General features: G+C 42.7%; 1 protein-coding gene across 2 annotated transcripts in view; it reads left to right on the top strand.

Moving 5' to 3' along the window:
- Nucleotides 1–22,622, top strand: part of NELL1 (neural EGFL like 1) — a 1,045,899-nt gene that overhangs the window by 169,766 nt on the left and 853,511 nt on the right. For both annotated transcript variants that reach the window (XM_024987478.2, XM_024987479.2), the window contains exon 4: nt 1,593–1,763. In XM_024987478.2, the coding sequence (XP_024843246.1) occupies nt 1,593–1,763 (171 nt within the window). The remainder of the gene's footprint in view (nt 1–1,592; nt 1,764–22,622) is intronic.

The raw sequence follows: 22,622 nt of genomic DNA, 5'->3' as shown, positions 1-22,622 counted from the left end.
AGAAAAAAATTGGAGAATTCTCTTAAAATGAATGTCTTGTATGTTAAGGGATTTCCTCCTTAACAGTCTTAAAAGTATATATATATTATATTACTAGTAGTAAGTATGTACCTGGGCCCAGGAGATGGCTGCAATAGTATATGTAACATTTTCTATTTATGATCTTGAGCCTAATTCTTTGTATAGTCCACGTGAGGTGGGTCAGAGGCTGGTCTTGACTTCGCTTTTCCTGCAGTGTGATCTTGGGAAGATCTCTGTGAACGATGAGCAAGAAATGTACATTTGTTTTCTTATATGAGATTTGGAAGTCATGGATAGTAGAAGCTGAGATTCATGATCTATTCATCTCAGTGCTCATGGAGGATGCATTTTATGTTCTGGATTAAATGTGCTTGGGCTGGTGGGGTCAGGCCAACTCAGTGGATTAGAGCAGAAGCAGTAAGTCCTTCCACATCTTGAGATTGAACCTGGTTACCTATTTAGGCAAGCAGTTCTTGAACTGCCTGTGCGGATAAGCTGCTGGGAGACAGTGCCAGTTGAGGCCATCTTGACCACCTTGTCTCTGTGCCTCTGAGATGAGGCCTCACTGGTGGATAGTACATGGAATGTCACATCTAGCTCTGAGTTTAAAATCTGGCTTGGGTATGTTACTTAATTCCAGAATCTCAGTGTTTTTTTTTTTTTTTTTTAAAGATCCTCAGAAGGTATCGTATCAGTCTTCAAGGCTTTTGTGAGTGATGGATTAGACAGTATATGTCAGAGGCCCAGTGCCTGGCAGTCAGATTGGACCCTGTGGTGATGATGGTCACGGTGACACATTTCAGAAGGGACACATAGGAACCTGCATAGTTCTGCCCCCATGAAAGTGCCAGCCCTGGTGTGTGACTGAGGACTGTCCCAACGTTGCCTGCTTCCTTTTATGGCCAGTGTGCCGACTGCAGAGGAGGTGCTGAGTTTTTCACGGATCTAGAAAAAGAAGGTAACAATCTGCCAAAAGAAAAGGTCAATCACGTGTTTCATTCCATGACACTTGGAAATATTAACACATAACGCGAGTAGCTTCAAACGTTCCTTCCTTATTGGTTATGTAGCAATTGTTCACTTATAGTGTCTTGTCCAGGGGGAAGTAAAAACAACAACAAAAAAACTTATTCATAATTTCTGTGATAGTTTGTTTCCATCCTTGATAGTTCACGTGATTTGTATTTTCCTTTAATTCTTGAAAAAGTAGAAGTGGCAGTAATAAAAATAGACATTGATAAACCCATTCCATGTGAATGGCGTTTTGTAGACAATAGAAAGGAGACCTGCATTATATTTAAGTGACACTGCACTGAGCTTTGCCGATTAGCTTGTCACCTGTCACTCACAGTGCATCTTCAGTCACCATATCGGGCCTTCAGGCTGTCACTGTGAGGACTCTTGGACAGAAGGTGAGTTGGGTTCCATGTTGTACAATTAACTGTGGGTTGTGTTTCTGTGCGTCATGTTGAGTTAATTTTAGGTTCTGGGAATCCTGGTAGGAAGTCACGAGGATTGATGATGGCTGCGATAACCAGAAGTAAAAACACATTTTTGTTCTTTACACACAGCTATTTTGAACTGGAGAGCAGTGGTCTGAGGGATGAGATTCGCTATCACTACGTACACAGTGGGAGGCCCCGGACAGAGGCGCTTCCGTACCGGCTGGCTGACGGGCAGTGGCACAGGGTTGCACTCTCGGTCAGTGCCTCCCATCTCCTGCTCCACATCGACTGCAACAGGTATGTCTTAGCCTTTGATCTTCTGTGATTGTGCCCTTGAAATCGATCAATGGGGAAGGGAAAAAACCAATCCCCTCCAAGCCTTGCTGGGGAATAAAAACCAAGGGACCCTAGGAGTCATTTAACATACTGAATGGGCCATTGCTGCTGCTGCTGCTAAGTCACTTCAGTTGTGTCCTACTCTGTGCGACCCCATAGACGGCAGCCCACCAGGCTCCCCCACCCCTGGGATTCTCCAGGCAAGAACACTGGAGTGGGTTGCCATTTCCTTCTCCAATGCATGAAAGTGAAAAGTGAAAGTGAAGTCGCTCAGTCGTGTCTGACTCTTAGCGACCCCATGGACTGCAGCCCACCAGGCTCTTCCATGCATGGGATTTTCCAGGCAAGAGTACTGAGGTGTCCCAGGATGACCAACTGTAATATGCTAAGAAAACAGTTCATTAAAATGAAACCATATGCAGCGATTAGGAAGAAATGTATGAAAGGTTGATTATAGATGCGGGACCATTAAGTACACCTCAGTGTCCTTTAGGCACCGGCTGGATTTCCGTGGAGCTGTGATTACGGTTAACTGCGATGTATTGTTGTTGAGTCCGTTCCACTTGGAAGCGAATGAGCTGGTCTACCTTCAAATGAATCTGAGAAGCCGGAGCTACTGGAGTGGCTAATTCTATTTCACTTCATCAAGCACAGCTTTGCTTAAATATTTTTTCCAAATGAAAAGGGGCTGTTCTTAAAGGGGCTGTTCTTGGAATCTTTCGGAATTGATGCCGTTTATCCTATGCAGAGGGATGAGCCTTCCAGTTTATCAGAGAGTGGCAGGACTACTTTGAAGATGGGGGTGTAAGGGGCAAGAAGGGGAAGGGAGAGTTTCATAGGATGCTGTGGGTTGGGGTGGGAAGGAGATATCCTCCTCCATGTCTGTCCCTAGGGGGAGGTTTACAGCCAGCTGAAGAAAGGACACTATTGATCTCTATTAGTTCACATGTGGCTGGACAGCTGGATGACCGTGGTGAAGGGGGATGTTTTCCTTTCTCCAGAACCCACTGAAAGTCAATGAATAGTGATCTGAGTCCTTTTATAGAGAATCTTTTGTGATGCAAAGTAGCCATGAATGGTTGGTCTTCATTAATATTACTGCCAAAGTTAAATGATTTTTTGGCCACAGGACTTGTTCTTTTAGGCCCTGGAAAAAGTACAGGCATGTTGAGTACAGCCTCCATTCTGGCACCCAATAGAAAGCACCTCCAGACTGCATTTCTGATGACGGGATACTTCAGTGTGCTTGCTACTCTGGCTCTGCAGTCTCTCTTAGGAGAGGACCTGGAAAGGCTGAGAACAGAAGCTAGTGTCAGGTTTAAGGGAAGTTCCACCATCTTGAAGTGAGTCTTGGTCTAGCTTGATCTATCTATTTAAAGTGCTTTCTGGATTTTCTGGAGAATCGTGGCTTCAACTAGATGTAATGTGTGCCTGGATGACATTTCCATAGAAACAGGTAGCTCCTTTTTACCTTGGGCTGGGCAGCTTGGATGAAGCCAGCTAAAGTCATTTGTTCCATTTCTACCTTCAGGAACTCACTGGCTCTTTCAATTCTCTAGAACTAAGGTGGTGTGTCAGGTAGCATTTCTGTTTCACCCTACCCACCACCCATATGTTGCTCAAATGGGAGACAAGAAGGGTCCTGTGCATCCTTTTATACCACAGGTAAGAAAGAAACGTTGAAGCCCTAGTTCAGTACTTCCCAACCGAAACATCCCAGAGACACTGCTGTTTTCTTGCTCTGCAATTATTTGCTTCCTCTTTGTGTAAGTTTTATCTTTTATTTCCCAATAGTCTTCTCTCTAGAGAAGAGGAAAGACAGGGTGGGTAGTTTGTGCTAATTGAAGGTTCCCTGCCTTTACAAATGCTCTGGTCCCTATGAAATTGTCTCCTCTGCCATCCTCAGACACGTGTTAGCTGTGTGAATTTGGACATATTAATTCCTTTGCATCTCAATGTAATTTGTAAACTGGGACTGCTAGTACTGTATGTACTGTTACACATATTCACAGATGGGAAAGTTAAGTAAGACGATTTGCATAAAGTGCTTTGGGTGGTGCTTGGCCTTTGGCACCCAGTACCTGGGGGTGGTGGTGGTTGTTACGGTTATTATTATTTATTCTGCACATCTGTGGTCACCCGGTGTCTCCAGACTTTGATTTGTCATGTATTCTGGCCTCTCTGCCATGAGAGTAGGGAGAGAACAGGAGAGCTGGAACCCACAGTATGCTTTAGGGTCAGCCGCATTTATACAGAATTGATTTGAGGAGGTTCTAAATACTAGTCCCCTTCTCTGGTGGTTTGTTTTTTATACTTTCATTCATAGCATAACTTATTTTCCTTTATTTAAGATCTTGGAGGGAAAACATAAAGTTGGTGCCAATTAATGATTCATGGACCCAGGACAAATGAGGTTTTTAGATAGGTTAGGGAAAGAGAAGCTGGGAATGACTGGGCCAGGGGATAGGTCAATTTTGATTTTGGTGTAGGAAAAGTCTAGAAACAATTATAAAACCTGACTATACTTAAGAATTATGGATAACCAGGGGCCATCTCTGACCAGGTGAATCAGATTCCCTGAGTGTGGAACTGTATTCTTCATAAACTCTCTGGGTAGTTCTTACACAAGCAGGTTAGCCTTGGTGCATGGGCTGGCATTTGAAAACCACTGATTTAAATAGAGGGAGTACTTGCGGTTTCCCCAAATGTGGGAAACTTGACTGCATAATTTGTGGTAGTGGGGAACTGCATTTGTGCTTTCCCTTGAGAAAAAAAAAAAAAAAGAGGGAGCAGAAACTGGAGAATAGCCTGGGCTGCAATAAATAAGTGAGGGACCCTGGAAGTCCAAGTACTTGAAAAGCACAGCCCCAGTGAGGAGGAGGAAAGGTTTAAGGTGAGGATAGTGTCTAGTATGTGGAACAAACTTTTCTTCTTCAAAAGTTTCTTCCTAGCCAGCACTGGCTGATTTTTTTAAATGGCAGAACCTCTGGGCTATTTATCAAGATGCTGGTCTACTACATCTTATCTAGGCCACCCTTGCAGAGGGTGAATTTCAGAAAGGCTGATTTTTTATTCTCTAAGCTATGCATTTCATACCAGTGTGAGATTCTTCCTTTTTGATTCCTTTTGCCCTTAAAGTTATGCTTCCTTATTTTTCTCAACCTGTCACCTGCTAGAGCTGTGCTGGCTAGAAGATAAATGGTGATGCAATGGATAACATTTTAGGGTGTTGACTATGCTAGTGACTGTGCTAGTACTTTACATATATTAATTTATCACTCTGGCTCTTTTTCTCATCTAAAAGTGATGGAACTGAGGTTACATTCTATTTTTGTAACCCTCTGCTGCTAAGAGGCAGCTCTAGAATTTGGACCTGAGTCTGACGTCTGTGTGTCTGCTCTAACCATTAGGCTCTTCAGCTCAACATGAGGGACTGTTGGCACTGGACTTAGAACTTGATGGAAGAAAAGAGCCAGACTCAGCGTGAGCAGTTTGTTCTGTACTTCTAGCATTTTCCTGTCATGCATCTTACATTGCTGATCTTTGGGGTTGGGGGGCAAGATGTGGAATCTTACACAACCCATTGGTTTGGCACAAGGAAAGGGACTTCTGTCTACTGGGCATGTACCATAGGCCAGGTAACGTGCTAGGTGTGATAGGTGTACTAGTCCTTGGGGCAGCCATATGGTGTGGAGGCAACTTCATTAGACCGCTTTTACGGATTTGGAAGTAGAAAGGCTCCAAGATGGTAAGGAACTCAGTTCCAATCACATAACCATGGAGCTAAAACTCTGAACCAGGACATAACTCCCTAACCTTTGCCTGGCTACCTCTGCTCCCTGCCTCTGAAATTCATGTCCTTTCCAAGATAAAGTCATAACCATGCCAGGAAGTCTTCCCAGGAGAGAGAAGCTACAAAAATGTCAGGAATCCTAAAAATACTTGAAATCAGAGAGAGATTTCCAGGCAGTTCCATTGTTCTGAGGAACTGGAAAGTGGCAGAAATTTCTCCTTTTCTTAGAATTGAGAAACAGAACCTTTTCAGACCTAATTACACAAATTGTCACAAGAAAAGTGACTGCTATTTCAGTTGGTAATCTAACACTTTCTGCCTGTTACTGAGACACACTTTTCTTCCTGCTTCAGCTGTTCAGCTGGGCCTACTTAGAAACTCCCAAAGTGTGGGTAGCAGATTACCTCAAGCTAGAAACATTAAAGGAACCACTCAGTTGGGTGGCCAGCCTGATTATCTCCATTGCCTTAGGTTTTTCTTTTGCTTCCTTTGTATTAAGAGTTGCCAACAAAGCTGAGAAGGAGGCCTGAACTCACATTCCTCCGAATACCCTACTTCATTCTCAGTTCACCCTGCAGCCTGTTACAGTCACTCAAAGCCCACAATCCTCTGACATCTAGGATCCAGTGCATAAGGGTTCTTTTACCACAAAAGGGATTTTCTTTCCTTCTCTTTATTTGGTAACTTGTAATTTTCAGTCAATCTATCCAATTAAAGTACTGGGCACACTCTCTGCCGGGCTGTGGGGATACAAAGAAATAGGAGTTCTTGCCATCAGGAAGTCCTTGGCTTATTCATTCAGTCCTTTTGAATTCTGAAGCCACCAGGGACCCCCACAGTGACTGGCCCAAATCCTTGGATATTAGAAGAATTGTGGACTCTCATGGAAGCCTGTTTAAACACTAATGATAGCAGCTAAGCAGAGAGAAAACTGAAAATAGTCACTCCCAGCATCTTGGTCTTGAAATGACAGTGGAGGAATGGACTCAAAAGTGTTTTCCATTCAAATGGTACACGCATCCAGGCTTCAGCAGGAACTTTCTGCAATACACAGGTCTCCTCACTCCAATCCCGCCTCCTCTTGCTTCACCACTGGAACAATTTCTCTCTTACCCAGTCCCATTGAAATGGAACTCTGAACTCTCACCTCATTTGTTCAAGCTTGTGCAAGTGGGCATAGTGCCTGCACATAAATACACACACCTGCAGCCTGGTCGTCACTCTGACAGAGTTAACTCAGTGATTGTAGTCTAAACAGCAAACATATTTAGATTTTACCTCTAAAGCTTGGTATTGATTCACCGCAGAGCACATTCAGCTTTTCCATACAACTGATTTTGAAGAACTTGCAGACCCAGAAAAATAAACTTACTGTAAATCACTGAACAAGTCAGTAATTCAAAGTTTCTGTCAAATATTTCAGAGTAACTTCACGATATGAGCATTTCTTTATATCTCTAGGTTTTTCATAATGAAATATGGTGATATGGCATCTTCTTTCCAGAGAGCTCCTAAAGTATTTACAAGCAAGTTGTTAAGCCGAACATTCCTTAACGTAGTTAAGCCATGTATAATGTACTGCAATGACTTTTCGACAAACATTTGCACTAGAGTAAAGGAGAAATTAAGAGATGACTATCAAAGACCACCACTTCCAAAAGAGGTAGGCCAAGATTCTCAATCTCCTGATTCCTACACTGATGTATTATTTACTTCATGAACAGGAACACATGCACACAACTCATCAAAATTAAAACTGAGAATGTAGTATATGCCTGATGTCCAGCTAACCTAGCATCACCCAATCTTCTATCCCAAGAGAAGTGATAAGCAAGGAAAGAATATAGGATATAACCCATATGTAATTAAATTAACAGTAAAAGGCAACAGTGATGCAAAGAGCTGACTCATTTGAAAAGACCCTGATGCTGGGAGAGATTGAGGGCAGGAGGAGAAGGGGACGACAGAGGATGAGATGGCTGGATGGCATCACCGACTCAATGGACATGAGTTTGGGTAAACTCCAGGAGTTGGTGTTGGACAGGGAGGCCTGGCTTGCTGCAGTCCATGTGTTGCAAAGAGTCAGACACGACTGAGTGACTGAACTGAACTGAAAAGGCAACAGTACAAGGAATGTTGTAAGGCAGTACCTGATGGATTCTGGTTTCCTAGTAGAGACCGTCAGGTCTGGGAGACCACAGAAGGAAGAGCTCCTGGTGACATGGAGTAGCTTCTCAGTTTCTTACCATCCCAGGTAAAAATGCATGACACTCTCTGCAGCTTTACAGTTTTGCCACTGTGATTTGATTCTGTGTAAGTTACATGAGAATCCGATTTGGAATGAGGTTCATCTTGTGAGCATGACAAAGCCAGTCAGAGTGCCAGTGATAAAAGACTGTGTATTAGTGAGTGGATCAAGTTTGCAGTGAGAGACAGCCTGCAGGAAGAGATGGAGAAGGAAATATGACAGAGGGGATGACAGGGAAAGAAGAACTGTTCTTAGGTGACCAGGCACATGTTATCTGGGTTATCTGAAACCTGTAATGAATGCTGGACCTCTGTCTTGCTTTTGCCACTTATAAAATGTGACTTAATGTGCAATGAGTATGAAATCAGGAAATCTGTGTCTTAGACTCTTTGAAGATTCCTCCTGTCCTCTCATCTCCAATCCTTCCTCTCTGTCAGAATCTGTGCTTATATCTGTAAAATGGGAGTAATAGTAACTCTTCTACCATATACTGGTTATAGGAATATAGCAAGACAGTGTGTGCAAAATCCTCAGAAAATTTCAAGCTACTCTATGAACACACAAAATCATGAAGTACTATAAACATATGTCATCATGTAGCAAAGATGTTTCAGTGTCATACTGGAAATGAAAGCAATTTAATTAAATCTTCACTTATACAAAAAGTGAAGATTTTTTGTGTGAAGATCCATGTCTCATGGAGGAGGACCTGGTGCATAATGTGAATCCATGGTGCAGTGTAGGGTTTGAGGTCCATCAGGTCCCTGAAATTATTCTAACTGCCAAATCCTAGGCATGGTTCTCCGATAGTTTGTCTTTTATTTCCATGGTTGGTAGTACAACACAATCATAAATGATTTTTATGCCAACAGAGTCCCTGTAAAAGTAAGTAACTGCAGAGTCTCTTAAAAAATATATAATTGAGGCTGAATGGGAAGGAGAACATCCCCTCCAATGTGATACGATGTTTCCTTGATCCTGGCAGGGCTTTGAGAATGTGGCATGGCCCCTTTCCTTTTTACTTCTGTGAGAGAGGAGATTCAAAGATTTACTTCCCCCATTCTCAAACCATGAGCCAAAATGATCACAGCTTTTAGGAGAAGATGTACAGGTGCAGTTTTACGGAATGAGGAAACCACTGTCTTATAATTTCCTGGCTTTCCCAAACATAATAGATACTACTTGTATCTCTACTTTGAAAATCTGGCTTTTTATCACAAACGCATTCTGAACTAAAAACTAGAGCTACCAGAAAGTGTTAAATTTGTATGACCCTGGGAAATTCATTTACTGTCCCTGGGTCTTAGCTCCTAGAAATAAAATGAGGGGCTAGGACTAGATTTCTGAATCTCCTTCCACCTCTACTCTTCCAGGCATATCTCATTACAATACTTAGAGTATGCATTTTTTTTTTTTTTTTGCCTTCAGGACCCTGGAGAGCAACCGAGCTTGCCATCTTCACAGGGCTGCTTCTGCGGTAGACCAGCAGGCAGCTTGCAGTCATCTCAGTTGATGTGTGTGTTGACAGTGCGGCATGCTGCTGGTGAAGAAAGGCTACTTACCCTAGATACCCAGTCTTTTTTTTCCACCCCCCACCCCCACCTTCGCTTGCCTTCCTTCTTGCTAGAGTAGATGCTGAATATGCAGTTTTGGATATGGAAATCCAACCAGTTCATCCTGAAGAAGCTCAGCCCTGGGATTGCTTTGGAAGGAATGATGCTAAAGCTGAAACTCCAGTACTTTGGTCACCTCATGCGAAGAGCTGACTCACTGGAAAAGACTCTGATGCTGGGAGGAATTGGGGGCAGGAGGAGAAGGGGATGACAGAGGATGAGATGGCTGGATGGCATCACTGACTCGGTGGACGTGAGTCTGAGTGAACTCTGGGAGTTGGTGATGGACAGGGAGGCCTGGTGTGCTGAGATTCATGGGGTCGCAAAAGAGTCGGACATGACTGAGCGACTGAACTGAACTGAAGGAATGTTCACATCTTATTCTCTCCACCTTGTGCTCTTTATTTCTTTCAGACATCTTCCGATCCAGACATGTGACAGTGGACAGCCTTTTTGGGGGTATATAGGCTATCCTGGCTGTGGAGGCCTGGTAGCTTGGTAACCTACAAGATAAAGCAGTGTAGTGTAGCCAGAGGATGATGGATAGTTGTACTGTTCAAAAAAAAAAAAAAAAAAAAAACACACAAAAAACAAAACACATCCTCTGAATACTGAAGGGAAAAAAGCCTTTGTTGCTGCCAAACCATAGGCACTTAAATAATGGGAGATAATGAATCTAAAGGTCTAGGTAGCCAATGTAATACATTCCAAATTGTAGATTATTCAACAAAGTTAAAGGTCTTCCCTGGTGGCTCAGTTGGTAAAGAATCTGCCTGGAATGCAGGAGACCTGGGTTCAATCCCTGGGTTGGGAAGGTTCCCTGGAGAAGGAAATGGCAATCCACTCTAGTATTCTTGCCTGAAGAATTCCATGGACAGAAGAGCCTGTTGGGCTACAGTCCATGGGGTCACACAGAGTTGGACATGGCTGAGTGACTAACACTTTCATTTTCAGCTTAGTAGAAAGTGGCTGCTTAATTGTTAAGGTGCTCAGACATGACCGTGTTGGATGTCTCATTCTGGCTGAGACCCACACACTTGTATTCATACTTTGTACCCTGCAGCTTATTTATTCCAACTTCGTTAGGTGGATTCCAAGCTTAACTCTGCCCAATCTTCTAATGCCATCAGTAGCAAACCCATTTCTAATTTTGTCTTTTCAAAAATCTTTGTCTTTTTTCTCTTGTTGCCTGGTGGGTTTAAATATGCTTTTGGTCAACAGTGGCCTCAGTGGCAGAGAGGTAGGAGGTAAAAGGATTAACTGAAGTGGATGATGAGAGAGGCCTGCATTTCCCCATCTATCTGCATTCTTGGGCTTTCAGAATTACAAATGGAAAGGACTAAAAAGAAATACAGTAGAATCTTCTCTTTATCTGGTGGCTTGTTGGCTACCTGAGGCCATGAGTAGATTAACAGGAAGGTACATTATTGCATACACAGGACCTAAGATGTATTAAAATAGAAGGGAAAATAAGACTTCGTTTCCAACTTAGTGATTTCATCTATATGCCTTCAGACACATCTTGAGTTGTGATTTAATGCATGGACATCGGTTTATACAGGATGAATGGAAGGGGGGAAATAGGCTACAGGAGATATAATGTGTTTTGGTAGGAGAAAATATCAAAGCTTGCATCTTTATTGTTACAGTTCTACTCTGTCCTTGATAATGGATACGTATGGTTATTCCTTAAAAAGGAAAGCAGCAAGAGAAAATAAAAACTCAAACCAGAATAATATATATGATGGAACTCAATTTCTTAAAAAATGTACATTTATATATTAGGTGTCTCTGTTCCTTTTCTGCTTCACTTGTTGGAAAGGAACACTGGGGAATAAAAAATGCATGAGCCATGAGGACTTTTTAATTGAAAAAGAAAAAGAAATCCAAATACTACATTAGTTTTCTAGTTAGAGCAGGGGTACTGATGTTGTCATTGAAAAGAACTGATTTTCTATAGTACTGGAAAGTAATTCATGTATCTCTCTGGGAACTTTAATTAAATTAATGTTATAAATAATAGCAGCCAGAGTGGCTGGATGCAAGGAAACAGATTTATAGCTGAACCTGTTCGGCTGCTTTTCTTGTAGGGGGTATGGTGGAGATGGGGCGTGGGGATGAGGAGGCTTGGAAGGAAAAGGTTCTTGTGAATGTTTTTCCCTGCTCTAACCCCTTTAATTCAATTAACTCTTGCCCTCGGCTCATCCCTCTTAACTTCTTGTGAGTGTGTCTCCAGTAAGAGCTACAGAACCCCTCAGCCAGCTGGTTAATGTGTCTGGGCCTTCACCTGAGGGTTTTCCTGGGCAGTTAGAGTGGAAATAATTTCCCTTTTCCATAAAGGGTCTGTGTGATGCCATCTCTAACTCTTTCTCAGGAAGGTCCTCCTGCATCTTTAGTCACTAGTCTGTCGGTATGAGGGTATCACTTTCCTGACATCAAATTTCACACATAGGAACTTACAGGCTTGGAGTTGGAGGTCTCAGTGGGCTTCTTTGGGATACTCAGAATACCTGTATTACCCAGAAGGGAATTTCATTTCCAGGAGAGGTAAACAGCTATAGCTCATCCTGGTGTGTCCCCAGCACAGCTCATTCAGTTATTCAGTGTTCTCCAGGTTGGTGCTGTCTTTGAAGCACAAGCAAGGAGGGAGCTGAGTAATCTATGATTTCAGTTTCTTGAATTCTTTGACATTTTGGCCTCAAAGACCTAGCACCATGCTGCAAAAAACTCAGACTTTTTGCTCAGTCATTGTTGAGTTGAAGGTTAATGTTTTGGACCTTAAAAAAAAATTTTTTTTTAAAGGGATCTATATATTCCCTCGATGTTTTTTTTTTTTTTGGTAAAAGCACTCTGAGGTGGATGTTCTTGCATCTTATAGGTGGAGACTTTGGAGGTACTGAGGATAGACATGACTTGTCCAGGAGCTTATAGTTAGTCAGTGACAAATGGAAGCCAGAGTCCAGAGGTCTTTCCTTATTTCTTTTTCAAGGAGATTATTCTTCACCAATCCCCTCCACTTTGTTCCCTCTTCTCTTCCTCCATCTTTTTAACAACCCCATGTGACAAGATATCACTTCTAACTTCTCATGGAATAAGTATAATTTATCCTGCTTATAAACTGACACCAACAAAGGCCAAATTCCATGTATTACTTTCTCAGACTGTGGAGGCTGGTACCTCCAAGGACCTTGTTGGGCCAAAATTGACCTTGTTACAAATTCCAACCACTGTTGGTCTTTGGACTCTATAGATAATTTCACATCACCTTTTTAGATTTAAAGACTCTCCCTTCCCGGAATCTAGTATTGATAGACAGGTTCATGACTTCAATCCCACAGAGATAATATGGGGTTAGGGCTTTGAATGACCCATCATCCCTATATGATTTGTATGCTTTGCATGTGTCTCCATACTGATGTGCAATGGCCAAGGACCTAATCTTAAATCATGACTGACCGCAAATGAGCCATTCAGCCATTTCTTCAAATGTGGAATAGAAACATTACCCTAGTCTCCAGTGTTACATGGGTGGTTTTACACTGTTCCGATATAAATTTTGATATTTGCTATTTCAAGGTGATAAACTCTCTGTGTTCTTTAAGGTGACTTTGCAATCACAAGGTCTCATTAGAAACTACTGGTGACATCACTCATTATCAGAGAAATGCAAATCAAAACCACTATGAGGTACCATTTCACACCAGTCAGAATGGCTGCGATCCAAAAGTCTACAAATAATAAATGCTGGAGAGGGTGTGGAGAAAAGGGAACCCTCTTACACTGTTGGTGGGAATGCAAACTAGTACAGCCACTATGGAGAACAGTGTGGAGATTCCTTAAAAAACTGGAAATAGAACTGCCTTATGATCCAGCAATCCCACTGCTGGGCATACACACTGAGAAAACCAGAAGGGAAAGAGACACGTGTACCCCAATGTTCATCGCAGCACTGTTTATAATAGCCAAGACATGGAAGCAACCTAGATGTCCATCAGCAGATGAATGGATAAGAAAGCTGTGGTACATATACACAATGGAGTATTACTCAGCCATTAAAAAGAATACATTTGAATCAGTTCTAATGAGGTGGATGAAACTGGAGCCTATTATACAGAGTGATGTAAGCCAGAAGGAAAAACATAAATACAGTATACTAACGCATATATATGGAATTTAGAAAGATGGTAACAATAACCCGGTGTACGAGACAGCAAAAGAGACACTGATGTATAGAACAGTCTTATGGACTCTGTGGGAGAGGGAGAGGGTGGGAAGATTTGGGAGAATGGCAATGAAACATGTAAAATATCATGTAGGAAACGAGTTGCCAGTCCAGATTCGATGCATGATGCTGGATGCTTGGGGCTGGTGCACTGGGACGGCCCAGAGGGATGGTATGGGGAGGGAGGAGGGAGGAGGGTTCGGGATGGGGAACACATGTATACCTGTGGCGGATTCATTTTGATATTTGGCAAAACTAATACAATTATGTAAAGTTTAAAAATAAAATAAAATTAGAGGAAAAAAAAAAATAAAATAAAAAAAAAAAAAAAAAAAAAAGAAACTACTGGTGGTGAAATAAAGGGTTGGGCGGTGGCTGACCCCCACTTAGGAGGGCATTTGTTGTTATTGCTTCTTTTGTTGGTATCTAATTAGATATGTACTAGAGCCTGCAGGAGCTAATAAGAGCAAGGCCTAGGAAGTAGGTGAGCATGCTGAATTATGAGTCTTTTTCACAGGCAGCAATCTTTCATGGACATTAGGGCAATACATAAAGACTTCACACTGTAAACCAGATCACATATTCCCTTCCCACTCCAGCACCCACATAAGCTCATTTAATGGCCTCCTATAAGCTTAAGGCTAAAGGTCACTATCCTTAATATAGCTTAAAATTTTTTTTTTTGCATAGTCTAGCCCATGTTTCCTTCTTCAATTTCTTCTTACACTACATTCTTTTAGTTCTTTAATTACCATATTCTTTGAAGCCTCAGGATTTCTGTATATGCCATTTCTTGAAAATCAAATTCATGTCTACTTACCCTTAATTTTCAGGACAAGAGAAAGAAGTTTCTTGTGTTTTACTATTCCATCATAAACTGTTTCTCTGCAGAGTGGTTTTTGATCATTTGATTGACGTCTGTCTTTCTCACAGGCTGCAGACCCCCCTCGAGAGCTCACCCTTGCATCACCACTGTATATCGTAGAGCTGTCACATAATAGGTGTTGTAAATTTCAATGTGATTTGTAAATATCAGGCCTGGGGAAAGACGAAGATAAAGTTACCCTGGCATTTCTGCTTTGAACTTCTGTGGATTCTTTTCTGGAGGAAGGCAGTTAATCTGTAGAAGACTTCCGGTGATTTCCTGGTCTGATTCACAGCACAGGGTGAGCTGTGCCCCACTTGCAAGTTGGACTTACATGTCTCCTATGTCTGCAGGAGCTCTGGCAGGCGCGGGAGAGTAGAGGTAACTTACCCATGGGGCACAAACATAAACTGATCACTGATAGGATTAAGGGGAATGTGCCCTCTCTGTTGGAGAGAAAACACAGTGGGGTACCGTTTTCTGGTCTGTGGACATATCAGCATCATCCAATTCTGTGGGTCTGTTTCTTCAAACTATAGCCGAAGCTCACAATAGGATCTCCCATCAAGCCCATTCAGTAAGCCCTTTGGGCAGGATTCCATGAGAGTCCCAGGCTGTTTTGGTATAGCCTTATTGTGAAATTCAATGGATACATTTTTTCTTTAATTTTCTTAAATTATGTATGATTCACATATTACACAAAATTAAAAACAAAAAGTATAACAAGAAGAAATGTGGGAACACAATTCCAAGCAATAATTGTGGAGTTTGGGGTGAAAATTCTTGCAGTATAGGTTCATTTTATATAATGAAATAACTAATAAATTTATTAAAAGCCTTCCCCATATAAGTGACATAATATGTAACAAAATACTGGATAACTTATAAAAAATGAAAATACAAACTGTTCCAAACCATGTGATACCAATCACCCTGTCCCTAACTCCTTTGCACAGAAGTCATCATTATTACATTTTATTTCTCTTCTCTAAAATTTTCTTTGCATATGCAAACATGTTGTTTTCAATAGTAAGACAGCACTGTATGTATTTATCTTTAATTTGCTTTTTCATTCAATAGAGTAAAGCCTGATGCACCACTGGTGTGTAGCAGGAACATACTTAAGAAGAATGAGTGCTGTAGATTAGTCTGGGCAGCTCTGTCCCTTGGCAGTGTGAGGAACGGTATTTACCTGCATGCTCTGCTGCTGCTGCTGTCTCTTCAGTCGTGTCCGACTCTGTGCGACCCCATAGATGGCAGCCCACCAGGCTCCCCCTGTCCCTGGGATTCTCCAGGCAAGAACACTGGAGTGGGTTGCCATTTCCTTCTCCGATGCAGGAAAGTGAAAAGTGAAAGTGAAGTCGCTCAGTCGTGTCTGACTCTTAGCGACTCCATGGACTGCAGCCTACCAGGCTCCTCCGTCCATGGGATTTTCCAGGCAAGAGTACTGGAGTGGGTTGCCATTGCCTTCAAATTGTTCAATAAATGCTGCCGTGATGCTGCTGATACTTGGTTCCATAATGATAATGGTTTTCCACATCTGGGCAGAACCGACATGAACAGGAGGACAGATACAAGGAGATAATAGGAGTAGCTGGTTAACCAGGAATCATTTATATATATGGATGATCCTGCCATCAGGGAATCTTCAAGGCCATGCTCTAACAGGAGGTAGGATATGAGTCCATTCGAGAGGCTGGCCTGGCTTCTGTCTCCAGAGCCCATGAAAGCTGTAGGCTGGGTAGCTCCTGTTACATCTTTACTTTGGGAAACCTGGCCTCTGTCTGTTGCTGCTGCCCTCTCGGGCCCTTTAAACACAGCTGCCCTTTCCACAAGAAGTTCTGTGCAGGTGCATCTGAGCCGGTTCCTTATGGCAGCTTTTTCCCAGGCCTGTCTTCCCTCTTACTCTTACCTCACATTCTCATCCCTCATCTTCTTGGCCTGCCTATCCCTGACTTTTGATGCCTGCTGCTTTACATGATCAGTTTGGCAACTTATTTGGATTTCTTCTCTGTTGACTGACCTCAGAATGTCATGGTTCCCCTGACTGCCAATCGCCAGCATCCTCCCTGGCAGGACAGCCCTTTCTGCACTCCATACTTGGGTTTTCTGATTTCTTGATGTTGACTCCTTCCCATAGCTTGATCTTCTCTTTTCTGCTATATTTAACTACAAGTAGGATCCAGGCCCACTTGGGTTGGGAGGGAGGAGGGGGTTGTTGCTTACTCTCTGGAGTTAGAGTGGTGCAGCAATGGACTCGACGTCTACAGGTGGGTTCAAGGCTTCACCTGGAGGCAACCTGGATTCCCTTCAGTGAAGAGCATTGTGACAACTTTGAGCATATCACAGAGCTGTTCAACATATGCATTATGTGACCAAGCCTTGCCCTAAATCTCATCCTTGCAAAGTATCATGTGAAAAAGGTGACTGTATATTTGCAGCATAGGCCATCCTGGGGGCTGACCCAGATGTTGCCTGCATCAGAAGTGACTGTGCTTTGGTGTTGGCTCCAGTAGCCCTGCAAGGGGGAGATAACCTGGGATGGTGGAAGAAGCCTTGGGGTCTGGGCTGGCTATCTTCCATCTGCCTCTCCAGAAACATCTCTCCCCTCTCTGCTCCACTCTGTCTCCTAGCAGGCTGACCTCTGTGGACTGCATTTGGGAACTCTGTTGCCATCTCTCTTTCTTTTTGAATTTCATCAGTAGAAAGAATAGGCCGGAAGTCGGATGGAGGGAGGTGAGGCTTTCTACTCTCCTAGCTGTTTCTCTATGGGGTCACATTGGACTGGGTTCCCTTTTGACTGAAAGCCACAGGCCCTATCAAGCGACCCTTTTTGAGTTCCTGGCCCCTTTATGCCTCAAAAGGCAAGAGCTCCTGAATCCCGTTCTGTATTTACATTCTCTCTGGTACCATCTCTTGTGGTTTATCTACTCCCTGCTTGTCCTGCAAATAACCCCTTTAATTGATTGTCTTTTCAAATGACCAAATCTCAGTAGGGTGACTGTTTCCCACCAGGATCCTTACTGTTACAGGTTCAAAGTTGGAAATGCCAGATCACTCTCTGACTTTACTGCTTCCTAGCTGTGGGTCCTTGCACAAGTTTCTTAACCTTTTTGAGTCCTAGGTTTCTCATCAATAAAAGCAGGGTGACAAGAATAATTGCTTCTATCTCTCCGAGGAGGAACACACAGCGTGAAAATGTCATGTAGACTGTACTGTGCCATGCATGGGGCTGGGGACAAAGGGTGCGGTTCTTGTTGTCTCTGTGATATGCCAGGAGCTTTAAGTGGAAACTGGGGGAAGCTGAAGGCTTTGAGGATGGAGCGCATAGGTCTCTGAGAGGGCTGTGTATGCCCACCCGTGTCTCCTGCATGGTTAATGAGAAGCACAGCTGACGGGAGGACGGGACCCCACAGATTATCCTTCAAAGCCAAGCCCACAGGACCTCCTCTTCCATTCACCTCGGCCCACAGGTCCAGCTCATGTGGAATACAGATGAAATCCCCTCCAATTACAGTTACATTATCGAGTGGTGACATTAGCCTCTGCTCAAATGGATTCTCTGATAAGGCCTTTGGAAAAATATAATCACATGGTCGGAAAAGAGGAAATTGTCAAATGGTGCTGAGAGAGATGAAAAGGCTGATTCTCTGGGCTTTTGTTTTTCACTATTCAGAGAACACAGTATTGCAGGAGTAAATCCTGTTATTTGTGTCTGGGGTAATCTGACACTGGCTGCTAAAAAGAAATGGCAGTGGTATTTATATTGGAAATTGCTTTGGACGGCACGTACCTGAACTTCAAGAGGGCTGTGGTGCTGCCTCGGGCTGATCACTCTTGATCATGTCAGTCATCTCATCCTCTTTTATTGCCTCCGAAGGCCTTTCACTATGTGAAATTGTCTTGATCATTTACCTGTTTACAATGTTACTGTGTGTCATTCTCCCCGAGCCATACCCCTTACCCCTGATTGTTATTGTTCAGTCATCAAGTTGTGTCCGACTCTTTGCGACCTCATGGACTGTAGCACTCCAGGCTTCTCTGTCCCTCACCATCTCCCAGAGTTTTCCCAAGTTCATGTCCATCGAATTGGTGATGCCACCCAACCATCTCATCCTCTGACGCCCTCTTCTCCTCCTGCCCTCAATCTTTGCAGCATCAGGGTCTTTTCCAATGAGTCAGCTGTACACATTAGGTGGCTAAAGTATTGGAGCTTGGGCCTTCCAGCATCAGCCCTTCCGAAGAGTATTCAGGGTTGATTTCCTTTAGGATTGACTGGTTTGATCTCCTTGCGGTCCAAGGGACTCTCAAGGGTCTTCTCCAGCTCTGCAGTTTGAAAACATAAATTCTTCAGCACTCAGCCTTCTTTATGGTCCAGCTCTCATATCTGTACACGACTATTGGAAAGACCATAGACTTGACTATATGGACTTATGTCAGCAAAGTGGTGTCTTTGCTTTTTAACACACTGTTTAGGTTTGTCATAACTTTCCTGCCAAGATGCAATAATTTTCTAATTTCATGGCTGTAGTCACTATCCTCAGTGATTTTAGAGCCCAGGAAGAGGAAATCTATCACTGCTTCCACTTTTTCCCCTTTTATGTATCAAGAAGTGATGGGACCAGATGCCGTGGTCATAGTCTTTTTTTTTTTTTTTAAAGTTTAGCTCAGGGCTGGTGCACTGGGATGACCCAGAGGGATGGGATGGGGATGGGGTGGGGAGGGGAGATGGGAGGGGGGTTCAGGATAGGGAACTCATGTAAACCCATGGCTGATTCATATCAATGTATGGCAAAAACCACTACAATATTGTAAAGTAATTAGCCTCCAACTAAAATAAATAAATTAAAAAAATAAAGTTGAGTTTTTTAATCTGACTTTTTCACTGTTCTCCTTCATCCTCATCAAGAGGCTCTTGAGTTTCAATTCACTTTCTGCTGTTAGAGTGGTATCATCTGCATATCTGAGGTTGTTGATATTTCTCCCATCAATCATGATTCCAGCTTGTAACTCATCCAGCCTGGCATTTCATATGATGTGCTTTGCATATAAGTTAAATAAATAGGGTGACAATAAACAGCCTTGTCATACTTCTTTTTCAATCCTGAGTCAGTCAGTTGTTCCATACAGTGTTCTAACTGCTGCTTCTTGACCCACATACAGGTTTCTCAGGAGACAGGTAGGATGGTCTGGTATTCCTATCTCTTTAAGAGTTTTCCATAGTTTGTTGTGATCCACACAGTCAAAGGCTTTATCATAGTCAATGAAGCAAAAGTAGATGTTTTTCTGGAATTCCCTTGCTTTCTCTATGATCCAGCAAGTGTTGGCAATTTGATCTCTGGGTCCTCTGCCTTTTCTAAACCCAACTTGAACATCTGAAAGTTTTTGGTTCATGTAATGCTGAATCCTCCTAGCTTGGAGGATTTTGAGCATAACCTTACTAGCATGGGAGATGAGTGGTATTGGCTGGTGGTTTGAACATTCTTTAGTACTGCCCTTCTTGGGAATTGGGATGAGGAATGGCCTTTTCCAGTCTTGTGGTCACTGCTTGGTTTTCCAAATTTGCTGATGTATTGAGTGAAGCACTTTAAGAGCATCATCTTTTAGGGTTTGAAGTGGCTCTGCTGGAATTCCATCACTCCACTAGCTTTACTGGCAGTAGTGCTTCCTAAGGCCCAGTTGACTTCACACTCCAGGATGTCTGGCTCTGAGTGAGTGATCACACCATTGTGGTTATTCAGGCCATTAAGATCTTTTTTGTACAGTTCTTCTGTGTAGTCTTTCCATCTCTTCTGCTTCTTTTAGGTCTTTACCATTTCTTTATTGTGCCTGCCTTTGGATGAAATATTTCTTTGATATTTCCAATTTTCTTGAAGAGATCTCTAGTCTTACCTTTCTGTTGTTTTCCCATTTCTTTGCATTGATCATTGAAGGAGGCCTTCTTGTCTCTTCTTGCTATTCTCTGGAACTCTGTCTTTAATTGGGTTTACCTTTCCTTTCGCCCTTGCTTTTTGCCTCTCTTCTTAGCTCAGCTATTTGTAAAGCCTCCTCAGACAACCACTTTGCTTTCTTGCATTTCTTTTTCTTTGGGATGGTTTTGTTTGCTGCTTCCTGTACAATATTATGGACCTCTGTTCATAGTTCTTCAGGTACTCCATTTACTAGGTCTAATCCCTTGAATCAATTTGTCACCTTCATTGTATATTCATAAGGGATTTGATTTAAGTCATACCTGACTAGCCTAGTGATTCTCCCCAATTTCTTTTAGTTTAAGCCAGAATTTTGCTATGAGGAGCACAGGATCTTATTTTTGCTGACTGCATACAGCTTCTTTATCTTTGGCTACAAAGAATGTAATCTATTTGATTTCAACATTGACCATTTGGTGATGCCCATGTGTAAAGTCATCTCTTGTGTTGTTGCAAAAGGGTGTTTGCTATGACCATTGCATTCTCTGGGCAGAATTCTTTTAGCTTTTACCCTGTTTCATTTTGTACGCCAAGGCCAAACTTGCCTGTTACTCCATTTCTTGGGGAAGAAGATAATAAATGGCCCTATATCATGGATTTAATTGAACTAATACATAGAATGCATATAGGTTTATGGGTGGTAGGTAGTGAGTGCACAATTATTTTTAATAACGGTTATAACAGAAAGTGGAAGGAGAGGAGGAAAATGCTATGAAATAAAATTCAGTGAATCCTAGCCAGTAGATGAGATTTGGATTCCAACTCTGGTACACAGCTATGTGACCCAGATGAAGGACTCCCCTTCTCTGGGCAGCATGCAAAATGAAGAGCTTGAACTTGATGGTCTCTGCGTTTCTCAGACTGTGATTATGTTCCTAGAGCTGGGCTTGAAGGATACACAGTATTTTTATGTTAGCCCCTGATGGCTCAGATGATGAAGAATCTTCCTACAGAGTGGGAGACCCAGGTTTGATCCCTGGGTCAGGAAGATCCCCTGGAGAAGGGAATGGCTACCCACTCTAGTATTTTTTGCCTGGAGAATTCCATGCACAGAGGAGCCTGGCGGGCTACAGTCCATGGAGCCACAAAGAGTTGGACATGACTGGGTGACTAACACTTTTGCTTCATGGTGTGCAGAGGGGAGTGATACCTTTCCTTCCCATCTCATTAAAATTACATGATTGAGACATAGCATGACCTAAAATTCACAGCAAGGTGACCTCTTTTCTGCTTCTCCCTTGAAATCACTTCCATCTTTCTTTCCTACTTTTTTTGTTCCAGCCACATCTGAGAAGTTGATTTTACTGGAACATTTACACACATGCCTATCTCAGGACCTCTTTACTGTCTGCTCTGCCTGAATTTTTAAAAAATATATTTCTATATAGTTCCTTAATGTAGTCAAATGATTTCTCATCAGTGAAACTATTGAATGTAATAGAAACTCTCCCACCACATTGTTCTCCACCTCATTACTGTTTTCTTCTTGGCATTTATCACTTTGCATGTTTATTTGCTTATTATGTATTTGTACCTCCCCCTCCCCTTCCCCCAAAGGCCAGCAGTTTTTCTGACACCTGCATCTTCACTGTGGACAGTGCTTATATCATACGTTGGTTGCTTTGTATCTTATGTTACTCACTTTAAGCCCTTTACCTTAAATATGCAAGTGGTACAAAGCCAAATCGAACTGAAAACAACAACAAAAATGAAGCAGATGGCAATGATTCTCTGATCCACCAAGTGGTTGAGCGGTGGAGTCACTTGTGCAGATGGGCGTGCAAGGCCACAAGAATATGTTGGAGATTTTTGGCAGTAGGTGCGTAGCAGGGATGTCTTTCGGCCTAGTAGGGAGTGCTGCTGGGTCTCTTCTCTTGACTAGTGTTTTGGAGTCTGTCCTGTAAAGTGGATGGGATGGAGTGGAGGGCATAGGTGAGGAAGAAGACTGAGGGCCACCACCCTGTGAGCAGCTACTACAAGGCAGGCCCCATGATTTATGATCATCTTACTTCAATGTCACATAAAACCTAGGAGGCATCTATTACCTCTTCATTTTACAGATAGATTGAATGACTGTCAAACTCTCTGAGCTCCAAAGAGTTAGAGCTGG

Source organism: Bos taurus, chromosome 29 (assembly GCF_002263795.3).
Source record: "Bos taurus isolate L1 Dominette 01449 registration number 42190680 breed Hereford chromosome 29, ARS-UCD2.0, whole genome shotgun sequence".
NCBI classification, from domain to species: domain Eukaryota; kingdom Metazoa; phylum Chordata; class Mammalia; order Artiodactyla; family Bovidae; genus Bos; species Bos taurus.
This window is presented reverse-complemented; position numbering and strand designations above follow the sequence as displayed.